At 38.8% G+C, this 24,061-nt stretch overlaps 1 protein-coding gene across 1 annotated transcript; it reads right to left on the reverse strand.

Moving 5' to 3' along the window:
* Window positions 1-1,920: 1,920 nt before the first annotated feature.
* HPF1 (histone PARylation factor 1) lies at window positions 1,921-22,705 on the reverse strand. The gene is made up of 8 exons (XM_090288870.1): window positions 22,595-22,705; window positions 19,119-19,278; window positions 17,003-17,192; window positions 15,918-16,016; window positions 10,282-10,432; window positions 6,139-6,226; window positions 3,294-3,466; window positions 1,921-2,167 (listed from the first exon to the last, which is right to left on the reverse strand). The coding sequence occupies exons 1-8, from the start codon at window positions 22,640-22,642 to the stop codon at window positions 2,036-2,038; spliced, it is 1,041 nt and encodes a 346-aa protein (XP_090144996.1). The 5' UTR covers window positions 22,643-22,705; the 3' UTR covers window positions 1,921-2,035.
* Between the last annotated feature and the right edge of the window lie 1,356 nt (window positions 22,706-24,061).

Raw genomic sequence — 24,061 nt, forward strand, 5'->3', positions numbered from 1 at the left:
ACGAGGGGGCAGGGGTGGAAGCTGCATGACCATTAGAAGGCTCTTGGAATAATCAAGGTAAGTTACGAAAGAGGCTTGAACCCGACTGGAGCTGGTGGGGGTGGTTAGATCCCAGACATGTTGAAGGTGGAACAGACAGGATTTGCTAATGGATTGAGTGTGGTGTGGCAAGAGAGGAGTGAAGGTTGTCTCCATGGTTTTGGCCTGAGTACAGAACAATAAATAGTATGGCCACTGACTGAAGTAGGAGAGATGTCACAAAGAATAGATCTGAGGATGTGTACAGAGGAATTTTGGTTTTAGACATTTAAGTTTTAAACAGTTTTTAGACTTACAAATAGGGGTGTCAAGTAAGCAGTTGTATATGGAGACTCGAGTCCAGACAAAACCCACAAGTCTAGCCTGAGAGATCTAAAAACTGTAGGTGGTGTCCTGGGACAGATCACCGTGGGATTGAGTGGACAGAAAAGGACTGAGCATTGATATGTGTGTACAGTTAGATTGGAGATGAGGAGCCAGCAGAAGAGGGAGCACCCAGTGAGGTAGGGTGGGAAGTCATGTCATTAAGAGAAGGGTAGTCCCCTAAGCCGGATGAATGCATTTTAAGGAGGATCAACTGTAAGATGTTGCTGATAGGTCAAGTGAATGAGGACTGAAAATTGGCCAATGTGGGGATAACTGAGTGGGATCGTGCCAAAGTCCAATGGGAGGAGGTTTGCCAAAGATTGGAGGGGCAGGTATTACAGTTCTTCCCGAGTGGTTCAGAAAAGGGGTATGCAATTAAGTGTTTTAGGATGCAGGATATTATAGCTTTTGTTGTTGATGCGAATGTGAGGGAAAATTGATCATCTCAGAGAGGTCCCTGAGTAGCTAAAGGGGGTGGCATCTCAGGCACATATCAGGACATTAACAACACTCCTAGTACTGAGGGATGGGTAGTTAGTAGCATGGTGAGATTCCGTGGAAGTGATATTGAGTGCTATTTTCTTAGTGAAATAAACTGAGGATGGAGGAAGTGTTGCCTGTTTGAGGGAATATGTGAAGTAGGATTAATGGGCAGCTGCATGACCAACTAACTGGCGGTTCAAATGAGACCAGTTTTCATGGTTGTGTTTTTTCTCCAGCCACATATAGAGTGAAAGGTTGTTACTGAAGGGGCTATATACTCCTAACTGGAGAGGAAGCCATGCTACTTAATTAAAAATTCTGACTAGAAGGGTTTCCTTTCTTTGGGTAAGTCAATCTTCTACAAAATGTGGGGACTAAACTAGATGAATGGCAAAGAGCTTTCCACAAAGTTTGCTGTTTGCAAACAATGAATTGTTTGCTCTGTTTTTAAAGTGAAGGACATTTTGTCATGTTTAATGAGGATCTGAATCTGGTAAAAACACAGCTATCCACGGATGTGTGCTGGAAATCCAATGAAGTAATTTGCAGTGAAAAACTAAAATCGAAATTAATGGTATACTGATTTGTATACTATATTACACTATATACTATACAATATTGATTAGTAAATACAGACTGAGTCAAAGGAGAATTGTTTTAAAGAATATTCCAAATGGAATAACCACACTACTTGAGGAGTGAATACACGAGTCACCAGGAGATTCTGTTAAAATGCAGTTTCACTGGGTTGGGTCAGGTAAGCAGGCCCTATGGGAGACGGCTGGACAGTATCATGAATTTCTTTCCCTTGTGCCTTCCCCACCCTCCATAAATCCAGTCTGTGAATCTACAGCTATTATTAGCTCAAGTCCTGGAACTAAATTCTTAGTTGCCCGTGTTAAATACCGAAACAGGACTCCCTGGAAGGAGAGGATAGTCTGGTGACGTCCTGTGATTAGGGCCTCACTGTTTAGATGACTTGACTACCATTTATTTGCACATTAAAAAGAACCAGGCCAGAAGAGATTTGTAAAGTTGTAGTAAATGTTTCCATCAATTTATTTTCTGTATCCCTTAAAAACAAACAAACAACCACAAGTTTAATATTAATGCTTTAAAATATACACCAAGAAAAGCCAACTCTCACTCATGCTGCAAGTTGGTCTATGTTCTCTTTACTTCTGTTTGCCAGGTGATCTTCAATAATTTCTGCAAAGAGATTCCTTTTCAACAGATTATATGCAAGTGGTAAAAGCTGGCCAGCAACTTTATGAAAATACTGAAAAATAAAAACAACAATAAGCAGAGAATAAAGCAGATGCCCTAGTAACAAAGTACTTGGAAAAAGCACTTGTTTAACAAAGCATACTCCCCAAACCATTTCAGCTACTTTCTCAGTTGGTCAGGGCAGTGAATTTTGAGGCAGATTCCTGACATTCTGCCCAAGAGGCAATCTTGTAGCTCTAAAAGACTAATGGTATATTTTGGGAGAAATTCAGAAGAAAACCAAGTTTAAAATGTAAGCTTCTCTATTCCCTTCCGTGAAGTTTATCAACCATTTTGTTGTTTGCTCCAAACTATACACCCAAATGCTTCTGCCTTCAATGTATCCCCACAAGTTAAGATTTTAATCATTATTTCTTCAATTGATACTGTAAGAATAGGCCTGCTGAGTTTTCAGAGCACTCACTTTTCAAATTCCTTCTCTCTCCCCCACCCACCATGTAACCCTTCCATCCTTTTAGTCACTCACTGCCTTAGGTTTATCAAGTGACTTAAGACTTTATCGGACTGCTATTGTGTACTAGAATAAAAACTGTCAATGCGTTTGTTGATAAACATTAATTAGCATCATGTGCTATGCACTGTGCTAATAAACCTTTCCACATAGTCTGTGTTATTTAATTTCTCACAAAAATCAGGTTTCTTATTAAGCTGGCCCACTTTCTGGCAGGCCAAGCACTGACTTACCTATCGGGCAGGTTTTTCCTATTTAATTAGCGAAGATAATGGAAAATGGCATCTCATATTTTAAGTAATTTAAGGCCTGTTTTAAAATAGTATTTATTCTTCATCTAGGAATTCAAACACAAGAGCCACTACAGCCCCCATCACAACAGGAAATGAAACAGCCCTAGGAAATGGGCGCGCGCACGTCCCAATAACATGTCTAACGAGTAGATACACTTTAATGGAAACCTAAAGGCAAATAATCTTGGTTATTCACCTTTGCCAGGACAGAAGATGAATTTGAAAGAAAATATTTTTAAAACATCTACTTAAAAAGTTCCTTTTGAAATACATACCCTACCTAGGCTAGGACTTGAGGATATGATATGCATGCATGTGTGTGGATGTGGGAGGGGGTGTGGGACAAGAGCGGGGTTTGGTGGTGATTTACTCACGTTTGAACCATAACAAAAGAGGTCCATTCCCAGCTCTAGCCCCATGCCATAGTCACATTCATCATTAGCAAACTGCACAAAAGTCATCATTTCCTGAATGGGAGCAAAAGCTTTAAGTCTCTCCTCATCAGTTGGTGCCTCAACAATCGCTTTGCAAATTCTCTTGAGATCAGCTGAAAGAAATCAATGATATTATAAATTATCTAGAACCATCTCCAAAGGTAAAAATATTAGCTGGTTTTTTTTTTTTCTCTCCTTCATAGGACTTTTCATACAACTAATATAAATAACTTTGGATGGCACTGTAATTTTCCTATTAAGATTCAAGCATAAAAATGGCCTAACAAAATGATTTCTTGTATTAGCAAAATGTGACTATATCACAGTGGATCTAGTTGCAATCATGACTTAGTACTAAGTTTTTAATGATGTTCCATAGGCTACTCCAGGAATTGGCAAATTATGGCCAAACCCAACCCAATTTCCTTTTTCAAATGTCAGGAAGCTAAGAATTTTTTCCACTTTTAAAAGGTTGGAAAAAAACAATATGGCAATAGAGACCATATGTAACACACACCTGGGCTAGTATTTATTAGGAACAGGATTATATAAAATCCCAATAGACCATAAGGTTTACTCTATTTGCCCTATCCTACCTTATTTAAAAAATAAGGGGAAGACAACAATAGAACAGGTAAGAAATCATTAAAGAATTAAACCTTTACAGAAGTGGAGAAAGTGCAGCCACAGCAGAAGTGCAATTTGGAAAAAGAACACAAAATAACGATTTAAAAAAAGAACAGTGGTTTGACATTTCCATTTTGGCCTTCACCCTTTTCTCACTGCCTGATGGACACCAGCGTCCGATCTCAGGATGCGCAGGAGAATGCAGGTACACTGAACATCATCTAATTCGACTTCCTTTTGACAAACTACCTACTTGAGGAATCATCCAATAACGAGAAGAATGGAAGTTACTCAAACCAACAAAACACATCTCTAAGTAGCTACTATACTGGGGAGACAAGGGCTGGTGTAACAAGCACACCTAAGGATGATAGGTGATTATCAAGTTACATGTATGAGGCACAACATTCTACTGATAACTGACTGTAAATACAAGGTATGAAGGATTATCAGGGTGGTAAAGGTATAATAGGGTTTTTAACTTCAGCATATGAATATCACAGTTGTGATTTGCTGAACACACACATTAACAAACTGCCAACTGTTCCTAGCAAACACCACTAGGCAGGAGCAAGACGGTATTAGGTCCTTTATGTCTCACTACCACTTTTCATTCAAAACAATTAATCACTGAAGGACTTAATGTCTAGAACATTAGAAAAAAGGGAAATAAAAAAGATCTTGGACATAAAACCCCAGAACCACAACCAGGGTAGGCAGGGTAACAGGGCACTACAATTAAAAACCCACCACCCCTGAAGTTTTAAAGACTGCTATTTCTGTAACAAATGTTCTCAACCTTTCCCAAACAAGATAGTAATATGGCTTGTGAAAACTTCAAGCAGACTAGTGCAGAGAGGCAGAAGAGAGGAGTATCAGCAGAAGTCAGGACGGTAAGGTAGAGTCTCCGTGCCCTCTCAGATACTAATGACCTCTGGACTCAGGAAGATGTAGGACAGTGGGACATGACCCAGCCCAACTAATATAATGCAGGCTACACATGGAATTACACCTGTTCTCATGGCCATAGTTAAAAAGCATGAAATTAATTTTAAGATACTCAATTTAATCCAACTACCCAGAATAATCATTTTAATATGAAATATAAACTGAATTAAAGTCAAAATTGTAAATCCATCTTCTCAGTTACACTGGCCACACTGAAGCTCTCAGCCGCGCATGGCTGGCGGCCACTGCATTGCACACTCGGCCATATTCATTTCCCCCGTGGAATTCCTCTCATGTGGTATGAAGCTGGCAAACATTACATCTGAATAACTGTGATACAAGACACCTCAGTCTATCGCGTGGAGACTCTGCACGATGAAGTGAGAATAGCTGCTTTAGAGAAGTGGTTAAAATGCAGATTTCTAGGTCCCAACCCCAAAGACTACCCACGAAGGCTGGCTGGTCCTTCCTTGAGGAACTACTAATTTTGACTTCCCTCTAAGTTGTACACTCTCTGGAACAGGATGATAAATAAGGCAATGCCAACAAGGATGTCCAAAGTAAGAATGGAATCAAGGGGAGGTGAAAGTGAAAGAGTTGAGAAGTGATTTTGTATTCTTAACATAGCAATTATTATATTTTGAGTATGAATCTTCCATTTTCGAAGTGTTTTCATACTTATGAAAGAAGCAGATCTTGGGTTTCTGAATGCTAAGTTAACCTATACCCAGATGAAAAAACTATAAAAACATGCTATTTCAATAATTACTATTAAAATGTTGATTAATGTCAACGGTTTTGAAATAGTTCAGAAAATGTAACCTAGGCAATAGGTTAAAATTCCCTAAACTCTTACAAATGCTGTATTTTAAGCACTATAACCACTGTGCTAAGAACCTTGCATTTTTTTTTATACTCCAAAAACCCCTCCCTATAAATGGTATTCACCATTATTAACCATTTTACAGATAAAAGCGACAAGATTTAGTGAGATCAAACAATTTGCTTAAGGTAACACAGCTACAAACCCAGTTTTAATTCTGGTCTAACTGACCCTAAAACCTGAGCTTGCTCTTTATCACTAAGGTCCAGTGATTGTCCAACAAAAGGCTTACGTATATACCTACTTTCCAATTTAAGGAAAACCTTCCCCCACATAAATTAACATATATATTCACATTTGCACATGTTTACATAAGCAATACATTACCATCTGTTTCAGGGAGCTCTCTGTATCCAACATCATTTTTATCTACTGGAACAACCAAGCCTGCACCATGAAAGGTCTTTGTCACAACCTAAATTAAAGAAAAATAAAATTTAATCATGGTAAATAGGCACAACAAAACAAAAAAACCCTCATGCAAATCCAACAAAACACACAAACCCTCCACTTCTGTCAAAATATCTTTAGTGACATTTTATTTCAGTAAATTTAGACACTATGACAAAAGTTTAATATTCTTTTTCTTTAAAATTAGCTTAAAGTCAAGCACTTCAAGTAAGTATAAAACAGTGAAATAACTGGCTTTTATTAACTGTGCCCGTCAAGTACAGGTCTCTGTGTACTTGGTGAGGGAAGGACGCCAGCGCACCCTATGACAGGGGGCAAGCCAGAATATTAGTTTCCTCCAAGGTCAAACTATCTTTTAGGTAGAAAGCATAGTATCTGGGCCTAAAGGTAGATGAGTAGTTTTTGTTAGCAGGGAGATACGGTGGAACAGAATTCCTCTCATCCACCTTGTCAAAGTCAGGTCTGCTATCTTTACCTAAAAAATTCAGGCTTATGTGTAAACTTCCCAAAAGCAGGTTTCTAGTTTTGTGGTGCCCGTTATGGAGGTAAATAACATAGCCTCCTTAAGTGAGCTTTTATTGAGTGGTAATCTTCAAAGACAAAAACAGACCAACCACAGTCACCATCATAGTCCTCCCCGTCTATATCCTTTTTATTCACCTAGTGACATTATTTTTAGGTCTTTCCTTAACAAAAATATCTGCTTCAAATATTATACTTCTTTGTGTAGTCCAGTGAAAATTATTGACAGAGAAGGATACAACTCCCAAAATAAAGTATAATACTTTCTACCAAGGCTGGATTTTACTTTACTATGACGTCCCATTATCTTTTATTAAGCCACCAGCAGGGACAGATTATTCAAGAAGTTCACAGACAGTTGCTCACCACTTGGGAAAAAAAACAAATGACGTTATAGTCATATCCTACTCTTTATGCCAATATAATTGCAGTTGGATTTTAGGATTAAATGTAAAAATAAAACTAATTAAAGCTAATTAAAACAAGGAAGTATTACTAAAAGGACTGATAACACCCAGGGCCGGTAGGATATGGAAAAAACAGGCACTCTTACATTGCTGGTAGGAATATAACATACAGGGTAGTTTTGCAAATAACAAAAATCTACAAAATTAAAAACAAGCAAAGAAAAATAAAGCACACACACATCACCTTAAACCACTTATTAAAAAATAATTTTAAAAACATTTTATTTATTTTTAGAGAGAGGGGAAAGGAGGGGAAAAGGTAGAGAAACATGAATGTGAGGAACAATGATCAGCTGCCTCTTGAACGTGCCCCAACTGAGGGTTCGAACCTGTAACCCAGGCATGTGCCCTGACCAGGGATCGAACCAGCGACTTCTCCCTTTGCGTGCCAATACCCAACCAACTGAGCCACACCGGTCAGGGCTCACCCTAAACCACTTTAGACCTGGCAAAACTAATTCAAGGAATTTCATCTAAGGAAATAATCATATAAGTGTGCAAACGGATAAAAGGATATTTATGGCAAGGTTGTTTGAAAAATTTTAAGCAACCTAAACTTTGAACATAAGCACAGTACTCTGCAGCCACTGAAAATTATGAGGTAGATCTTAAATTTAGCAATATGAAGAGATAATCATAGTCGTAAGTATAAAAAACTCATAAAATGGTACTAATAAAAAGAAAACATATATACACTGACTTGAATGTAAGCACTGACAACAAAAACCATCATATGTATTTTCATGTTTCACAGATGATAAACTGTACTAATTGTGTATAAAGAGGTATCAGTTATTAGCAAAACATCAGAATCCTAATTTTATTATGAAGAATAGGATTACAGCCCTGACTGGCACGACTCAGTTGATTGAGTGTCATCCTGCAAAGCAAAAGGTCACTGGTTCGATTTCCAGTCAGGGCACATGCCTGGGTTGCAGGTCTGGACCCAGTTTGGCATGCATGCAAGAGGCAACCGATCTATGTTTCTCTCCCTTTCTCCTTCCCTTCCCTTCTCTCTAAAAAAAATAAAATAAAATAAGAAAGAGAGAGGGAGAAAGAGAAAGAAAGAAAGAAGAAAGAAAGGAAGGAAGGAAGGAAGGAAGAAAAGATTACAAATTTAGGAAAGCCCTGTACAAGGGTGGTGATATTCTACAGTATTAGGATCAGAGGTGGATAGAATGATATGCCCTCATTTTACAATATCATTAAATCAAAGTTCACTTTTAAAAATGAAATCTAGGAATAAGAAAAGGGCAAAGTGGCAGATAGCCAATTAGTAAGAAGATAGGGTAAATGCTAACTATCGAAGATTGTCTCACTTATCATTTTGAACAGGGAACAAAGCCTCTGTGAGCCTCGATTTACTTATCTATAAAATAGGATGATCACTCTTACCTATCCTGCAGATTTGTTGTGAAGGTCAAATGAGGTAACTCATAAGGACTTTGCACTCCAAAGTATCATACTATAAAGGTATGTCAGTACAAAAACATTGCATTCTAGTGTATTATACAGTACTCTATTGTACTGAAATGGATATATTATTACTCTCATACATAAGGACAAAGTCACTAACTCACATATACTAGTGAAAGTTAATTTTTCAGGACTAGAAAAGCATGAATTAAATGAAGATTAGACAATAACAAAGAACAGTTCTGGATTTGAAAGCATAACAACATGTTGTCTTTGGTAGGATAAAATGATGGTTGTCTTTTAAGTTCTTTTTTCTTTGTATTTATGTTTTTACCAGCTGTTTTTGTAGAACAAATTAAAACAAACAAATAAATCATGGGGAGGGGATCCGGACAAACATACTTTTGAAGTTTAAACCCACTCATATCTTATTTATAGTTACAGGGAGAATTAAGGAAATCCCATCTGAAATAAATGATAGTTGATAGTACAAAAGTAAAACAAGGCTCTGATGAATTTGCTAATGGTACATACAAGCTCAGTCTTCAGTCAAGAATTAGAAATACATAATTACAAGATGAAATGCTACCCCTCTTTCTCCTTATATGCTGGGAGAGGCACCCTTCAGAAATTAGAAAGGTAAAATGGAAACATAAAATCGTAAAAAAAATTGTTAAATGCCCAATTGCAATGAGGTTCATTCAAATGTACATTCTAGTGGCTAATTTTTACCAGAACATCACCCTGCAGTTGAGTCAAGATCAGAGAAGGAACTGAAGTAGGATTTCAATAACTAAGTACACTAAAGTACTCAGTTACCACTACTCGTTTATCCAGGCATAACTAGTACTTCATTTGGCCCAGAACATTCAAATGAACCAGCCACAGCAGACAATGGAGAGAGGCTGAAGGAGACTGGGTGTCTCATTCCAGTGACAAACATCCTTCCCCGAAGTTCTAAAAACAAAGTCCTATAGAATTCTCATTTACCCCAAAGCAGAATTCTACCTTGCCTACTAACTTACTCTGAAATTTGTCAGTGATAAAACAAAAGGATACAAAACTTTGCCAAAGTATTTGCTGTTCACAAAACACTCCACTCACACTGCAGGCACTGGGAGAGATGCCAAGGAAACATTGCTGGGACCAATAAGGAAAAAGGAGAGGACCGCTTACACCCATGTACTGGAGGAAATGAACAAATCTCTATACACCCTGTCCCTAAGTAAAGCGCTCTGAGGCATACCTTTACAAAGCTACCTCCAAAAGACACCTTGCACGAAATAATTGGCTATTAGACTCTACTCATTAAAAAAAAATCAGATAAACATCATGTGAAAGCTGCTTTCACCCAATTCTACGAAATGAGTAACTGGTAAAACAAAATGAAGAAAGTGGGAGACACTGGCAGGGGCCATGCAATCACGGTAGTGACACGTCACCGACTCAGCCACCCAAGCGCTGCTCCAGGGCTGTCCTGGCGACTCGGGTGTTGCACAGCCCCTGACGGAGGCCCTGAGGGTGGCGTCCAGCTCTCCTTAGGATGGGGCAGATGAAGAGAGAAGGTTATAAGGTGCAGATGGCAAAGAGTTAAGAGAGAAAGAAACCTATTAAAGTAGCAAAATAGCCAGTGACTAACAGATTGAAATCATACTTTCTTATCTCTCTGTTTCATCTTCTTGGTTCTCTGTTCCAGTGAGTACCCCAGGTCTCTGGCTGCTTCTGTGAGTTTTTCATCTATGCTTTTCAAGAGACTAGTTTTCTTTTTATCTGTTACTTCTTTAAGTTTTTTCATCAAAAATAATCTGAAAAAGAAGTAAAAGCCCTCGTTACACTATAGGCCACAGTACTATGTACACAGACCTTGGGAAGTGAAGGGAGCTAAGTTAAAAAGCATCAAATTCCATACAAGAAAAAGACTGCAGAATAATTACCAATAGCTCTCTCATAATCCCTAATAGATTTCTTCAAACAAGGGAAAAGCAGTATCAATAAAAAGCTTTCAGCCACAAAACTGACAAACATGATTCAAATTTATATTATCTCTGTCTACAATAAAGGTATAAGGGCTATTTACAAAGCTGAGATGGAGCCAAGTTCTAAGTGGCATCACTTGATATTAAGATATGACAGACTGCTCTGGAGAAGCCTGGCAAAACAGAAAGCAGCAGTATGTAAACACCAAAAAGGATTTTTCACGTTTAAAGAGCATGGGACGCTGTTATAATACTGACAATTAGAGTTTTAAAAATGTTACCTTCAAATTATTTAATTTTTTATTTATTGATTTTAGAAACAGAGAGGAAGGGAAAGAGAAACATTGATTTGCTGTTCCACTTATTTATGCATCCATTGGTTAATTGTTGTATGTGCCCTGACCGGGGATTGAACCCACAACCTTGCATATAGGGATGATTCTGAGCCACCAGCCAGCGCTCAAATTTGTTTTAAGCGAAATCTGGAAAACATAAAAGGAAAGCAAGGCTACTTTATAAGCTTATACAGAAGCACAATACAAAGCAGTTTTTAAAGGTATGTGAAGAGAATAATGTTACTGCCCATTAGGGAAATAATTCTGTTTTATCATAAGCAGGTTAAGACTTTCAGCAACAGGAGGACAAGAGTAAAAGAGCTGGAAGCAACGCTCAGTTGGAAACACAAGTCAACTACTTCCTCTGTAGCCACTACCAGACTCCCAGGAGGAAAGTCACTTCTATTCACTACTAACATTTGACAGTTCGCTATGGACTGGGCATGGTAAAAAGCTTAGAATACTTATAGTGGGTATTACTATCATCCCCATTTTGCATGTCAGGAAACTGAGGCACAGAATAATCACTCACCCAGGTTCGCAGAGCTAGTAAGGACAGATTAAAGTGCCACAGAAAACAAAGCCACCTAATCACTGTCTTCTGATGACAGCACACATGCTTCCGCTATTACCTTCAGTCATAACCAGCTGTATGTATATCAATAGAATATATTAGTCACACAAAGCAAACTAAAGACGTCAGGTCTAAGTGAGTCAATCTTCACAGTCCTCCACCTCTCTGGCATGGCATTTAGGCCTTCAAATGCTATGTGCCTCTTGTTTTCACACTTTCATTCATATAGTGATTGCTACATTGCCTAGAACACCCACCTTCCCATTTTTCTAGTAAGTTCTTAGGCATTCAAGGCCTAGACAAAATGTCTCCATGAAGACTTCCATTGCTATTTAAGGCACTTAACTGCTGTCTTTCACACTTTTCACATTGTTATGACTACCTTGGTACCAATGTATGAAGCTTTTGTCTCTCAGCTTCAACTTACTATCTAATACTTTGCTTTCTGATGCTTACAATTGCCAAGTACAAACTGAAATAATAACCTTGAACATTTTGTACTCTGTTGCATTAAAATCCATTGGGATACCTTGAACTGTGAATGAATCCTGCAATGACTATTTAGAAAATACAAGTTTGCTAGATTATGCACATCTTCCAAAAACTGAAACTTTTCATTATGTTACATTCACTCCAATATATCACAATATGAAAGACTCGCATTCATTACTATTACCACTAGTCACATTAGACAAGTCTTTAGGTAGTGAGGCGCTGTCAAGCTCACAACGGTGGCTATAAGTTTCCCCAATTCTAATTTTTATTTTTGAAACCTTGAATTTTAATCACTGGCAACGAATAATCACTTGTTTTCTTCAGTTCATGTGAGAAAATGTCTGTCGAATACCCGTGTCTGAATAACCAGTTTGTCAGCTCACGGCTCTATCACCAGGAGTTTTTCCCTTAAGTATGCAGAAGCGCTTTCTTCCTGCGATGTCCCATTTCATCACACGGAATGTTAAAAGATGTGTACTCAGTGATGGGAGTTCTAATATGTACTGCTTCATGACTGACATTTTTAAATGACACTTGCATTATATAACTGTCACCAATAGTGTGATGACTGCTAATATGATGCCAATGCACTGATTCCTGTCAAGATACCAACATTTATTATCTGCCATTCGTTACATCCGGCCACTGATGCAAAAATGACATCCCGAATAGTTCTGACCTCACAAGCTGCCTAGAAAGGTGCCAGGGATCTCACTAAGGGGCCACACATGGCTTTTTGATAACTGCTATTTAGTTAATGGTTTCAAATCTGACTGTACATCAGAACCTTCTGGGTTACTATTAATAGTACTTTACCTTGAGCTAGTGTTTGAAAAACCATTGCCATGGCAATAAATCCACATTATCCAGTACAGTGAGGTAGGATGGCAAAGTTAAGGAGGGGCAGCAGGCAAGACAAAGATTATTTAACAAGATCACGCAAGATCTGATATACTGGACAAAATAAAACACATTTATTCTTTTAATAAGTACCAAATCTGCTTAAATACTGTTTGGGTTCTGCACAAAATAAGAGTTCATTAAATGTATGGTAAGTACATTTTAAAAACTTAAGAATCAAAATTAGAGAAGTATAATTTTGTGTTAAATTTAGACATAACTGGAATGTATTTTAAAATATATTCCTGAGTCCTGTTCTAGATGTACTAAAGTGGAATCTCAGACTAGGACCTGCAGAGCTCAAGGTCCAGTACTTTTAACCAGTAACCCCAGAGGTTCTGATATGAAGTCACATTTGAAACCATTAACTACATAGCAGTCGCCAAAGAATGGACTGTGGACCCTTGTGGATGCCTGAGATCATTTTAGAAGGTCTCTGAGGTCAAAAGTATTGCTAAAGTTATTTGAGTAAAAAGGGAAAAAAAAATGGACAGAACGGGGAAAAATTCACTCCTATTTCAGTTGTCCGAAGATAAACGAAAACTTTAAGTATATATAATTTTTTTTCTATGTGCATTAAAAAATATGATCATTCCTTACTCTGTACTAATATTTGCTGGCTGAATTTGTATTTCTTTGCCTACAATTCAGTCTTGCACAGAATGAACTAGTTTCTTTGGGCATAAAAATAATTTGTTTACAACAAATGGTCTGCCTTAAAAAGATCTTACTCAGACTGATATAGAAATAAAGTGGATTAAGTGTTCTGAGTAGCTTTTTAAGAAAAGGTTTTAAAAACTAAAAACAGTTGTTTAATACTTAAAAAGTATTATAATCTTTTTACCTCTATGTTTGAGATAAATTACTGGAGCTGGAAAACATCTGAGTGAAATAGGTACTCAAATACTTACTTGATGGTCTTCACCTAAATTATAAATTTATCACCAATTTTTTTCTTTCTCTTTTCTGTGTTCTCCAAAAAGCTAAAAAAATACCCAAATAGTCTTGGATTATTTTAGATAACCACTATAACTTTCTTACTAAAAATTTTTTTAGTAAGACTAATGAAAAATTTGCTGTTCTTGCAGGTCAAAGTTTCTGTAGAATGAATACATTATTTATGAAGCATCTGTTAAGGGGCAGGTACTACATACGAGAAATCCTCTGCCCTCGACCACAGGCAAGTAAACAACTATAGTTTCTAACAAAGATGGCACCAAATTCAACTGAACGATAAATCTGAAGGACTTAAAAGAGCTACAAATTATATATAAATTATAACAGTTAGTATAAGAAAAGGTACTATAAAAACTTTATAAGAGACAAGAAACATTTTATAAAACTCAAAGGCATCAAAAGACAAAGTATCTTTTCTGGAGACCTACAATGAGTTGCCCTTTAAATACAGGGGTACTGCCCTGGCTGGTATGGCTCAGTGGATTGAGTGCCGGCCTGCAGACCAAAGGGTTGCTGGTTTGATTCCATCAGGGCACATGCCTGGGTGATGGGCCAGGTCCCCAGTTGGGAGAGTGCAAGAAGCAACCCCACATTGATCTTTCTCTCCCTCTTCCTCCCTCCCTTTCCCTGTCTCTAAATATAAATAAATAAAATATATTTTAAAATAATAATAAATAAATAAATATATAAATAAATACAGGGGTATGTACGACATTTACATACCAGTCTAGTGGGTGTACTAGGTTAACTTCATTTGAATTGTTTATCGTAAATCTGCATTATTAAACCCAGGGCATAAAAGTCTTTTAAAAAGGTAATAAAAAGAGGTACCACAAAACAAGATCTACTTATTGTATTTGAAATGATGGCCCTGGCTGGTGTGGCTCAGTGGATTGAGCGTCGGCCTGCGAACCAAGCGTCGCTGGTTCGATTCCCAGTCCGGGCACATGCCTGGGATGCAGGCCAGGTCCCCAGTTGGGGGTGTGTGAGAGGCAACTGGTCAATGTATCTCTCACACATTGACATCTCTCTCCCTCTTTCTCCCTCCCTTCCCATCTCTCTAAAAATAAATACATAAATAAATAAAACCTTTAAGAAAATGATAAAGATGGCTTTCTTCATTTTCTTCCAGTGTAAACTGCACAGCCACTGACCAACGGCTTCCGGTGATGTCAGCGTGAACTGGCTTACTTCACTCCATTCCTAGCCCCTTCCACTAGAGACACTAGAGACCTTGCTGCATTTCCCATATTATTCTTCAGCTCAGACTCCACATGGGACCTAGCTTCTCTCAAGCAGATGCAACTTTCAAATGCAAATGGCAGAAGCGATACCAGGTGGCAGCTGTGCTTCTGCCGTGTCCCCTGTGAGCACAGTTGTAGAGGCATCTGACTGCTCTGGAGCATCTGCAGCAGAGATCTCAGGACGTGGTCTTAGCTTCCTGAGGATGAGAGGCAGAGGGCAGGGCATCCATTTTACTGGTTGTGTAACAGACAATGTGGTCCCAAAGCCACACTGTCTTGCAGTTGGCAGCAGTTGCTGATTTCCCAGTTTCCTGATGCTGGCAGAGACATAAACTCCATCTGTGAGCCAGCCAGTTCTGCCACAACTGTCACTCCTGGAGGTTAAGGCTACTCCATCAGCCCTTCCACAGAGTTTATGAGCACCTGCTTTACCATATTAAATCCTGCCATTTGAACTATATACAGTGCGTTCTTACAATGAATTCATAATGATGGTGTTTAAAATACCATCTTTTACTAAAAAATTTTTTTGATTTTGTCATCAAACTACTGAGGTCAAGATAAAGTAACAGAAAAAAAAAAAAGGATAAAGTAACAGTTTCATTAAGTTTTCATTAAGTAAAGCAATTAATTATAAGGGTACATTTTTTTGGTGAAAAGTAGAATAGAATGTGGATAAGAATACCTGCAAAAGTCAGAAATTATCTGTAGAAATCTCAAGTTTTTAGTTTCCTCAATTCCCCATGTAGCACAAAAATTATAAACAAATATTATAATTAGGATGGGATTGAAATAAAATATTTCCTTACCTGACTGCAGCAAACACATTATCTCCATTTTGAACAATTACACAGTTTTTCTTTGCTTCATTTGTACCAACATATACAGGAAGTTCATCAGGAGAATCCCTGTTTAAGCAAAAGGTATTAATAATTTAGCTGCCCATGATTTATATTAGGCAAGTAGTATTTTAGGTCTATAGACAACAATTTATATCTGCATTTTTTAAAATTGGAATTTGCCAGGTTTAAGGTCTAAATTTCTTAGGAATAGCTGCAACAAATCTTATTTATATACCCTACCATTAACATTCTTAGGACCTAGTTAGAAGGCCTATCAAAAGAAGAAGGGAAAATTATACATCCTCATCTCAATGCCAGTTTTACAGTCTGTGAAAAAAAGAAAAAGGAGGAAAAACAAAAGAAACAGGACAGAGAAGATTATAAAACATTAGAAGTGAAAGGATCTGGCTTATATACATATAACCAAATTCTTTTATTATTTTACAATTGAAGGAACCAATACAGAGAGATGAAGTACTTGGTCGAGGTCCTGGTAAGTTAATGGCAAAGCCAGAAGAAGAATCCATGTTACCCCAACCCCCAGCACTGGGTACACTGTACTGTATCACAACACTTCTCCCTGAGCATACTTCTTCTGTTTCCTCTGCCGTATTATCTTACAGTTAATCTTTCCTTTAAATGACAGACATCTCTACTGGTACCAGTGCACAAAGTAGTTTTCCCCTCAACTTATTTCTACTTCTTTAACATTCTAAGCACCTTGCACACGTCATTTAATCCCCTTAACATTCTTTTAGGTATGTACATTATCCTCATTTTTCAAGAGAGGGAATTGAGTCACAGAAATTCAGTCACTAATGACTGGCGCAGGGTCACCCAGAGAATAAACAGTAGGACCAATCTATCCGACTCCAGAGCACATTCTTAACTACAGGTTGCCTCTCTGGCACCTGGACCACAGATGACTAAGACGGTCCATGTATCCACCAATAAGGGGAAAATATGTCCTCCACCTTGAGTGAGACCAGTGAATGTTTATTTATGCTTGTCAGAAGGACAGTAAGTGTATTTCAGAGGAAAAGACCCTTTACCTGAAGTACCCCATGTGGAACTGACTTTTATTATCTCCAATAATAATTGTCTGGAACTCAGGAGGATCATAGTAAAATCTCCAGTGAAGGTTAAAATTCAGGCTTCCTGGTCTTTTTTTCATTTTATGTTTTCCGGCAAGGATATCATACGGACCCACCAAACGAAGTCCAAGGCTTGCGGAAAGTGAATCTATAAATTAAATAAGTTTATTTAGACAATAACTTCCTTAAGAGAGACTGGACATAATGCCTTTCATTAGTAAACTATTTCTAAGCAATTGTCTTTAAAAACTTTCTAAAGTAAAATAAAAAATAGTTACAAGTGAAGATGTTACAAACATGCAACGGAAGAGAGATCAGAGCAATAAAAATGTGGTGGTTACATTTAGGATTTCCTCTTAAATTTACCACTAGATACATTTCAAACATTCCCTGCTGTTTGTTATTTTGGCCAAAGTAAGACTGTTTTGTATTCCTATGGACATACCAGAGCTGCGAACACTTAGCATGTCACATTACTGTGCTGTTGTGAGCCTAAAGGAACTGTAGCACAGCCGGATAAGGGAGCGGCAAGATAGGTAACAAATGAGTGTGCACTAGGGAAGGCAAATAACTTACGAAGTTAAAAAACGTATGTAATGAAAATATTTCTTCCCCACTTCAGCTCATTATCACTGTGGGATTCCGTTGCCTCTTTCACACTATTTGGCCAACCCTCATCCTGGATGATTCCTTTTCTCCACTCCCAGATCACAGAAGGAGAGTGTTAAACAAAACCAGAGTCACGAAGTCTGTTCAAGCGTACGTTTTTACAGCATCAGATGCGTCCTCACCCTTTCTCTAAGGGGAAGGTAAGCACTCCAGGCAGGATCTGAGTACGTAGGAGTTGGGGAGGGAGAGAGGAAGAAATTCTTGATAGAGGAAGCAATGTGAATAAAAGCACTTCGGGCAGGGAAAACGGCTCAGCTTACCCGGAAGTTAAGGTAGCACCCACAGATTTTTAAAGTTATATAAAACCTAAAACCTCACTAGCCAGTGATAACAAGGTTCACAGTCTGACATACAGTAACACCACCACCCTAAACGTAAACGTATAGGTATTTTAAAGGAAGATCATGCTGTTTTTATGTTGTTGTTTTTTTTGTATTCCACCCTGTTCTCACTTATGTTTTCTGAATATTTTCCATGCTATTAAATTTTTTCATAATTTTTAATACCTGTAAGTATTCCATTATAGATACCTATTGTACTATTGACATTTACTGTTTTTTCACTAAACAATGCTTCAGTGAACACCTTTGCTAATGTTTGTGCACAGCCATGAATATTTTTAGAAAAGTTGCTGCAGTTTATGTATTTTGATATACTGCCAAAATTCAGTTACCTACCAATATTTTCATCAATAGTATGAGTGTTTCTCTCTCCCTACCTCATGTTAAAAATTTAAATAGTATAAAACGTTAACAGTGAAAAGTAACTCCATCACAACTATTTGTGTGTGTGTGTGTGTGTGTGTGTGTGTGTATCCTTTCAGAGACAGTATAAGCACACAGAAAGTATATTGGGATGTGTGTGTGTATTCTTGATATTTTTTTTAATACTGATACAGTACACTCTATACACTCTTATTTACTTAAAATCTTTCAGGCATGACACTTTATCATTGCCAAAAAATCTGACTCATTCCTTTAAAACTACTGAATAGATAGTTCTATTGAATACTCATTGAATAGATGCATTATTGATGAGCATGTAAGCCATTTCTCATTTTTTTGTTTCAATAAATATCATTGAACATAAATTTTGGTTCACCTAATCCATAAACAAGTTCTAAGAAGTAGAACTGCTAAGTCATACTAAAACTCCTGCAACATATCAAAATACCTGTTTTCCTTCAAACTCTCATCAAAGTATGTTGTGAAATTATTTACCTCTGCCAGGATAGTATACCTCTGCCAGGATAATAGATGATAATGACATATCATTATAGCATAACTTTGTATTTCTCTTATTAGAAAACATGTTTGAAAGGTTCCTTTTCTATGAACTGCTTAGACCTTTGATTCAGTTTCCCAGTCTTTTCATGGTAGAAGCAGAATGATGCTGAACAACTCACCAGCTGGCTTTTCAGGATCAAGTTCTTCACAGAACTTCCAGAAGTGATAGAAATCTTCAGGCAGAGAAAGCTTATAATGATTTTCTACTTCTTTTCGAAGGTCACTGGAGACATCTGCTTCACAGGATTTACTCTTCTTCACATCAACTGTTTTTTCACACTGAAAGTTGACACACAAAATGTTTTCTCTCCAAAAAGGAATTTCAGTAACTTTCCTTAAATAACAACACTGCTCATCTTTGCTCACCCAATTCTATGACATACATGTGTTTTCTTTAAAACTCTATAAATGGTATTTCTGAGTAAAATCTGGGGATTCTTTTGGGCAAATTAAAAAAAAAGAGAGAGACCAGTATATAATACGTAGTGGCAGAGAGACCTACACAGCAAGTCTTCAATGTATTTCTCTAAAATAATGGAAACACAGAAAATAAACAAAAAAAACGAGAGAGAAAAGGTAAAAGGTGGGAAAGAATAAATAAAAAAAGGCAGGCTTTGTCTTCTTTTGGTAAATAGGATGTCATCATGCCGTTTGTTTAGATTCAGTCATCACATCAAGTGCAAATTACCAGAAATAACTGGATACAGGGAATTTACCAGTTAAATAATTATTTCATAAAAGGCCCTTTAATGTCAGGACTAGGTTATAAAACTTATCTCAAACATCTCTGCAGTACCGGTCCATTATAGATGTGTACCAGGTTTTATAATGCATATTAGGTATTTGACAAATTTCTATAATGATAAAGTGCTTAGTTGAACGTTACTTTAATTTTATAGGCATAAATCTGTTTTTCTTTCTAGAACGTTTCTTTTGGATTAAATTCTTTTCTTCTTATTCTTCCTTTCCACCTACATCAGTGCTTCTCAACCAGGAGCAATTCTACACAAATTTGGGGGCTGGGGGATACTACTGGCATTTAGTGTGATAGAGGCCAGGTTTGCTGCTAAATATCCTACAATGCACAGGATAGGCCCCCTTAACAAACACTTATCCGACTCAAAATGTCCATAGTGCCAAGGTTGAAAAATTCTAACCTAAATGTTTCTCATATTTACATTTTTCCATTTTCCCAGTAGACTCAAATTTACTGATGTTACTTGAGGTAGCATTTAAAGTCTACAAAGATAACATACACGAGAATGTTCTCCATGGCACTGTTTCTAACAGCAGAAAAGAGAATAAATGAAAATGCCTATTGACAGGAGGATGGATAGTTACAGGACTTTCAAACGATGTAATATTACACTTAGGGAACAGGAAACATAGGTGTACGCAATAGGAATCAGTCTTCGTAAGTGAATGTTGAATGAAGGAAAAAGTTCTTGAAGATTATATGCAGCATCATAGCCTTTTTACAAAGTTCAAAAACAACAAATATTGTCTAGGCACATACTCATAGGTGATCAAGCTATAAAAAGGGAAAACCAAAACCAAATTCAGGACGGTAGCTACAAAGGTTGAAGGTGATAGGAAGTTAGGCAGAGGATAGGTGAGGAACACAAGTACGTGTAGAGTTATTGTCAGTGTTTCGGTTCTCGTCTTGGGCAGTGGGTTTATAGGTGTTTGTTATATTACTAATAAACAAGGTAAAAGAGGATCAGGTATTGGCCAATAGTAAGTTTATTATGCCAAGGATTATAATGTCTTGAGATCATAAAAAATTAAATTTAACCAAAAGCTGTTGAAACATGGACCCGAAAATGGATACTGATAATAGCAAACAACAGTAATAAAGATAATAATAGTAAAAACAGTACATAATTTAAAAAGTACTTATTTTGCATTCACTATGTGCCAGGCCACTGTTCTAAGGACTTCCTATGTAATAACTTATTTAATTTTCACAACTACCTTATGAGCTAGATGATATTGTCCACATTTTACAGATACGGAAACTGAAGTAATTCCCCTAGGGTCCTAAGTATAAAGTGAAAAAACAGGAATTTATTTAAACCCAGGTGGGCTGGCTCCTCAGCAGAGATTCAACCACTCCATGCTGCTTCTCCAACTACAAATACAGATCTGTTGGAACATACCAAGTTCTGACCCAGCCTCCCTTCCGTTTTAATACCCATCTTTGGTTAAACTTGCGAAGACTGGCTCAGACTTCAAGATGTTAGGAAGACCAGCCTCGATCTGCCTTGCTAAAAGGCAGTTTTGCATAATGGTGAGGCTACCTGGGAAGACTCCTGACTTCTGATTTCCAGCTCTGTCATCTTGGACAAGTAACTTAACCTCTCTGTGCCTTGTTTTCTCATCTACGAAAAAGGCATATGTCGTACTCTTGCCTATATCATACAGTTGTTATAAGGAGTTATTTATAAAAGTGTCCTAGCATATAACAGATGTGGCTACTAGGATTAGCTATAGTCTCTTATAGACTGATCTTTATTTTTGATATTTTGTTTCTAACACTTTCTCTAAGCGGTTCACTGCCCCCAAAGGGAAATAACTTTTCTCACCTCTGCCTTACCTCACACACCTGTTCAGCATCTTCAAATCCCCAATAACTAGAACTTCGGACAGCTGTCCCCTTCAGTGGCTGCACTTATCCGTTACCCCTGTGTTTCTAGAAAGCGCGGCCTGACAATGAATGCCAAGACTATGGCCCTCCCCCAGTTCGTCAGGCCCTCCTCTGACACTGACTCCCCGACTCAGTTATCCGATAGGCAGAACGATTTTTCTAAACTGTACTTAGCACCATGACAGTTCTTTGCTGCCTGACTCTCCTTATTGGTGCTACTGCAGTGGTTACAGAACTTCCGAAATCATTTAAATGTATGAGAAAGGGCGCATACAGTACCTCATGCCCCCTTCCCTCATTAACGCCTCTACGATCAGGTCCCCCTTACTTTCGAGACTCCCAGGCTCCAGCCTCGCAGACCTCGACGCTGTGCGCAAATAGCCTCCGCACTTAGTCCTACCCGTTATTTCTCTTCTCTGCCTTCAAGAACCCTTTCAAACTTGAGTTGCCCTAAAAGACTTCCTTAACACCCCCCAGGGACTTGTTAAAGCCTCCTTCAAGGTTTCCACAGCACTTTCTACACATTTTTGTTACAATGACAAGCAAAAAAGTTCCTGTAACAGGGATGTTCGCCAGTGCCCCATCTCCCTGGGCCGGGGGCTCTACGTGAGGCAGGAGCGCCGGGATTCACCCTGAAGCCGCAGAACGTGCACAGGGCCTGGCTTGTACTCGGTTTCCAAGCACTTGGGCTAGCCGGCGGGCGTCTCACCCCGCTGCCCTAGGAGCCGCGCCAGCAGCAGGGCAGACGATGCGAAGGCGCTCCTTTTCGGGCCGCAGCCCAGCAGAACTCGGGGCAACAGCGGCCCTAAGCAGGGTCCGCGGAGCAGCCCCCGGGCCAAGGCACACAGCGGCCAATCAAGGATTACTGGATCGATGCGAGGGCTGCCCACTGGCGCCCTGGCCATCCCCGCGAGCGCCCGCGGAGGTCGCACAGCCTCGCAGCAATACCTGCTGGCCCTCCCCGACGGGCCTGCGCTTCCCGCCGCCGCCGACCATCCTGGAGCCGCAGTGCCAGCCGATTCCCGCGTCCCGCCGAAACTTCCGAGCGCCGCCGACTGCTTCCGGGTTCAATGAGAATTCCTGCGCCGCCACTGGACCGCCAATTTAGGGAGAAAGCCCCGCCCATACCCCGCCCACTAAGTCCCGGAGCCTGGCTCCGCTCACCACCCAGCTGGCGAAAGGGCGGTGCTTCTTCCCCTGGCGGGGTCTGCATTCTGGCGCGGGCTAACGCGGCCATCCAGAGCCTTCCAGGGGCTGCTCTAGAGACCCCAGAGCCACAGGTTGGTTTCCGCTCAGGCGGTCGGGCCTTCCTCCTCAGGTGTTTACTAGGAGCAAGGAAGCACCTGGATGTATGACACTGCCTTCACCCCCAGTCCGTGTGTTTGCTTGATTTGTATTTATTTAAAAGACTGATCTTTCCCTTTATTTCACACTAATTCATCCTCAGTTATCTCCCAGAAGTGAATCCATTTATCTCATTCTTTCCCTGTACAGCCTTGTTACAATTTGGACTGTTTGTTCTGTACACCTGCTGTGCAAAGTGTAGTGAAGCACAGTATCGGCACCAGCGTCCTGTGGAGATCCTGTTAAAAATTCCGAATCTTAAGCTCTACCCAGATTTACTGAATCAGAATCTACATTGTAACAAGATCCCCAGCGATTCCTGTGCACGATAGAGTTTGAGAGGCAGTATATTCAACTGGTGCCCTGGGGTCCTGGGGTCCCTCTCACTGCCGTCCTGGGAATGTCCTATGCCTCGTTCCTTAGAGGGATTCTCTATTTCCTGAACACGCACCTTCCTTTTTCTTGACTTTAACCTTTTTTGTTGATGTGAATAAAATTTTAATTCAACATTTGACATTTAATGTCTCACTCTATTCGTATATTTATCCCACAACAATTTAGAGGAAATGGATAAATTTCATCAAATTTGGTATGCTTGTTCAGGGTGTCAGTGTCCACCATATCGAAACCAAGTAATTATTGATAATTTTTTAAATTTACCCTTAAATGTGTTATATAGGCAGGCACAGGTATAGAAATTTTTTACAGAATTTAGTAGAATTTAGCGTATCAGTATCGGTATATAGTAAGAGTACTTACTATGCAGCAGTACTGTTCTTAGTGCTTTACACGTATTGACTCACTTATTTTACATATTTGTTTTTTATCCTCATCTGGTTTTAGAGAGAGGGGAAGGGAGGGAAAGAGAGAGGGAGAGAAACATCAGTGTGAGAGAGAAACATTGATCAGTTGCCTCTTGTATGTGCCTTGAGTAGGTACCGAACCCACAACATAGGAATGTGCCCTGACCTGCAACCCTTTGGTTTATGGGAGGATGCTCCAACCAACAGAGCCACACTAGCCAGGGCCATATCTTGACTCATTTAATCCTCATAATAAGTCTTGAGGTAA

Source organism: Furipterus horrens, unplaced genomic scaffold (assembly GCF_987537825.1).
Source record: "Furipterus horrens unplaced genomic scaffold, mFurHor1.1.pri manual_scaffold_10, whole genome shotgun sequence".
Taxonomy (NCBI): Eukaryota; Metazoa; Chordata; class Mammalia; order Chiroptera; family Furipteridae; genus Furipterus; species Furipterus horrens.

What these genes read in the sequence shown, in the direction of transcription:
- HPF1 (XM_090288870.1), bottom strand. Translation starts at nt 22,642, where the DNA reads ATGGTCGGCGGCGGCGGGAAGCGCAGGCCCGTCGGGGAGGGCCAGCAG. An exon ending in CCGTCGGGGAGGGCCAGCAG is followed by an intron (nt 19,279 to 22,594) that starts GTATTGCTGCGA and finishes GTCAACTTTCAG; the next exon opens with TGTGAAAAAACAGTTGATGT. An exon ending in AATGTGTTTGCTGCAGTCAG is followed by an intron (nt 10,433 to 15,917) that starts GTAAGGAAATAT and finishes CTTCTTTTTCAG; the next exon opens with ATTATTTTTGATGAAAAAAC.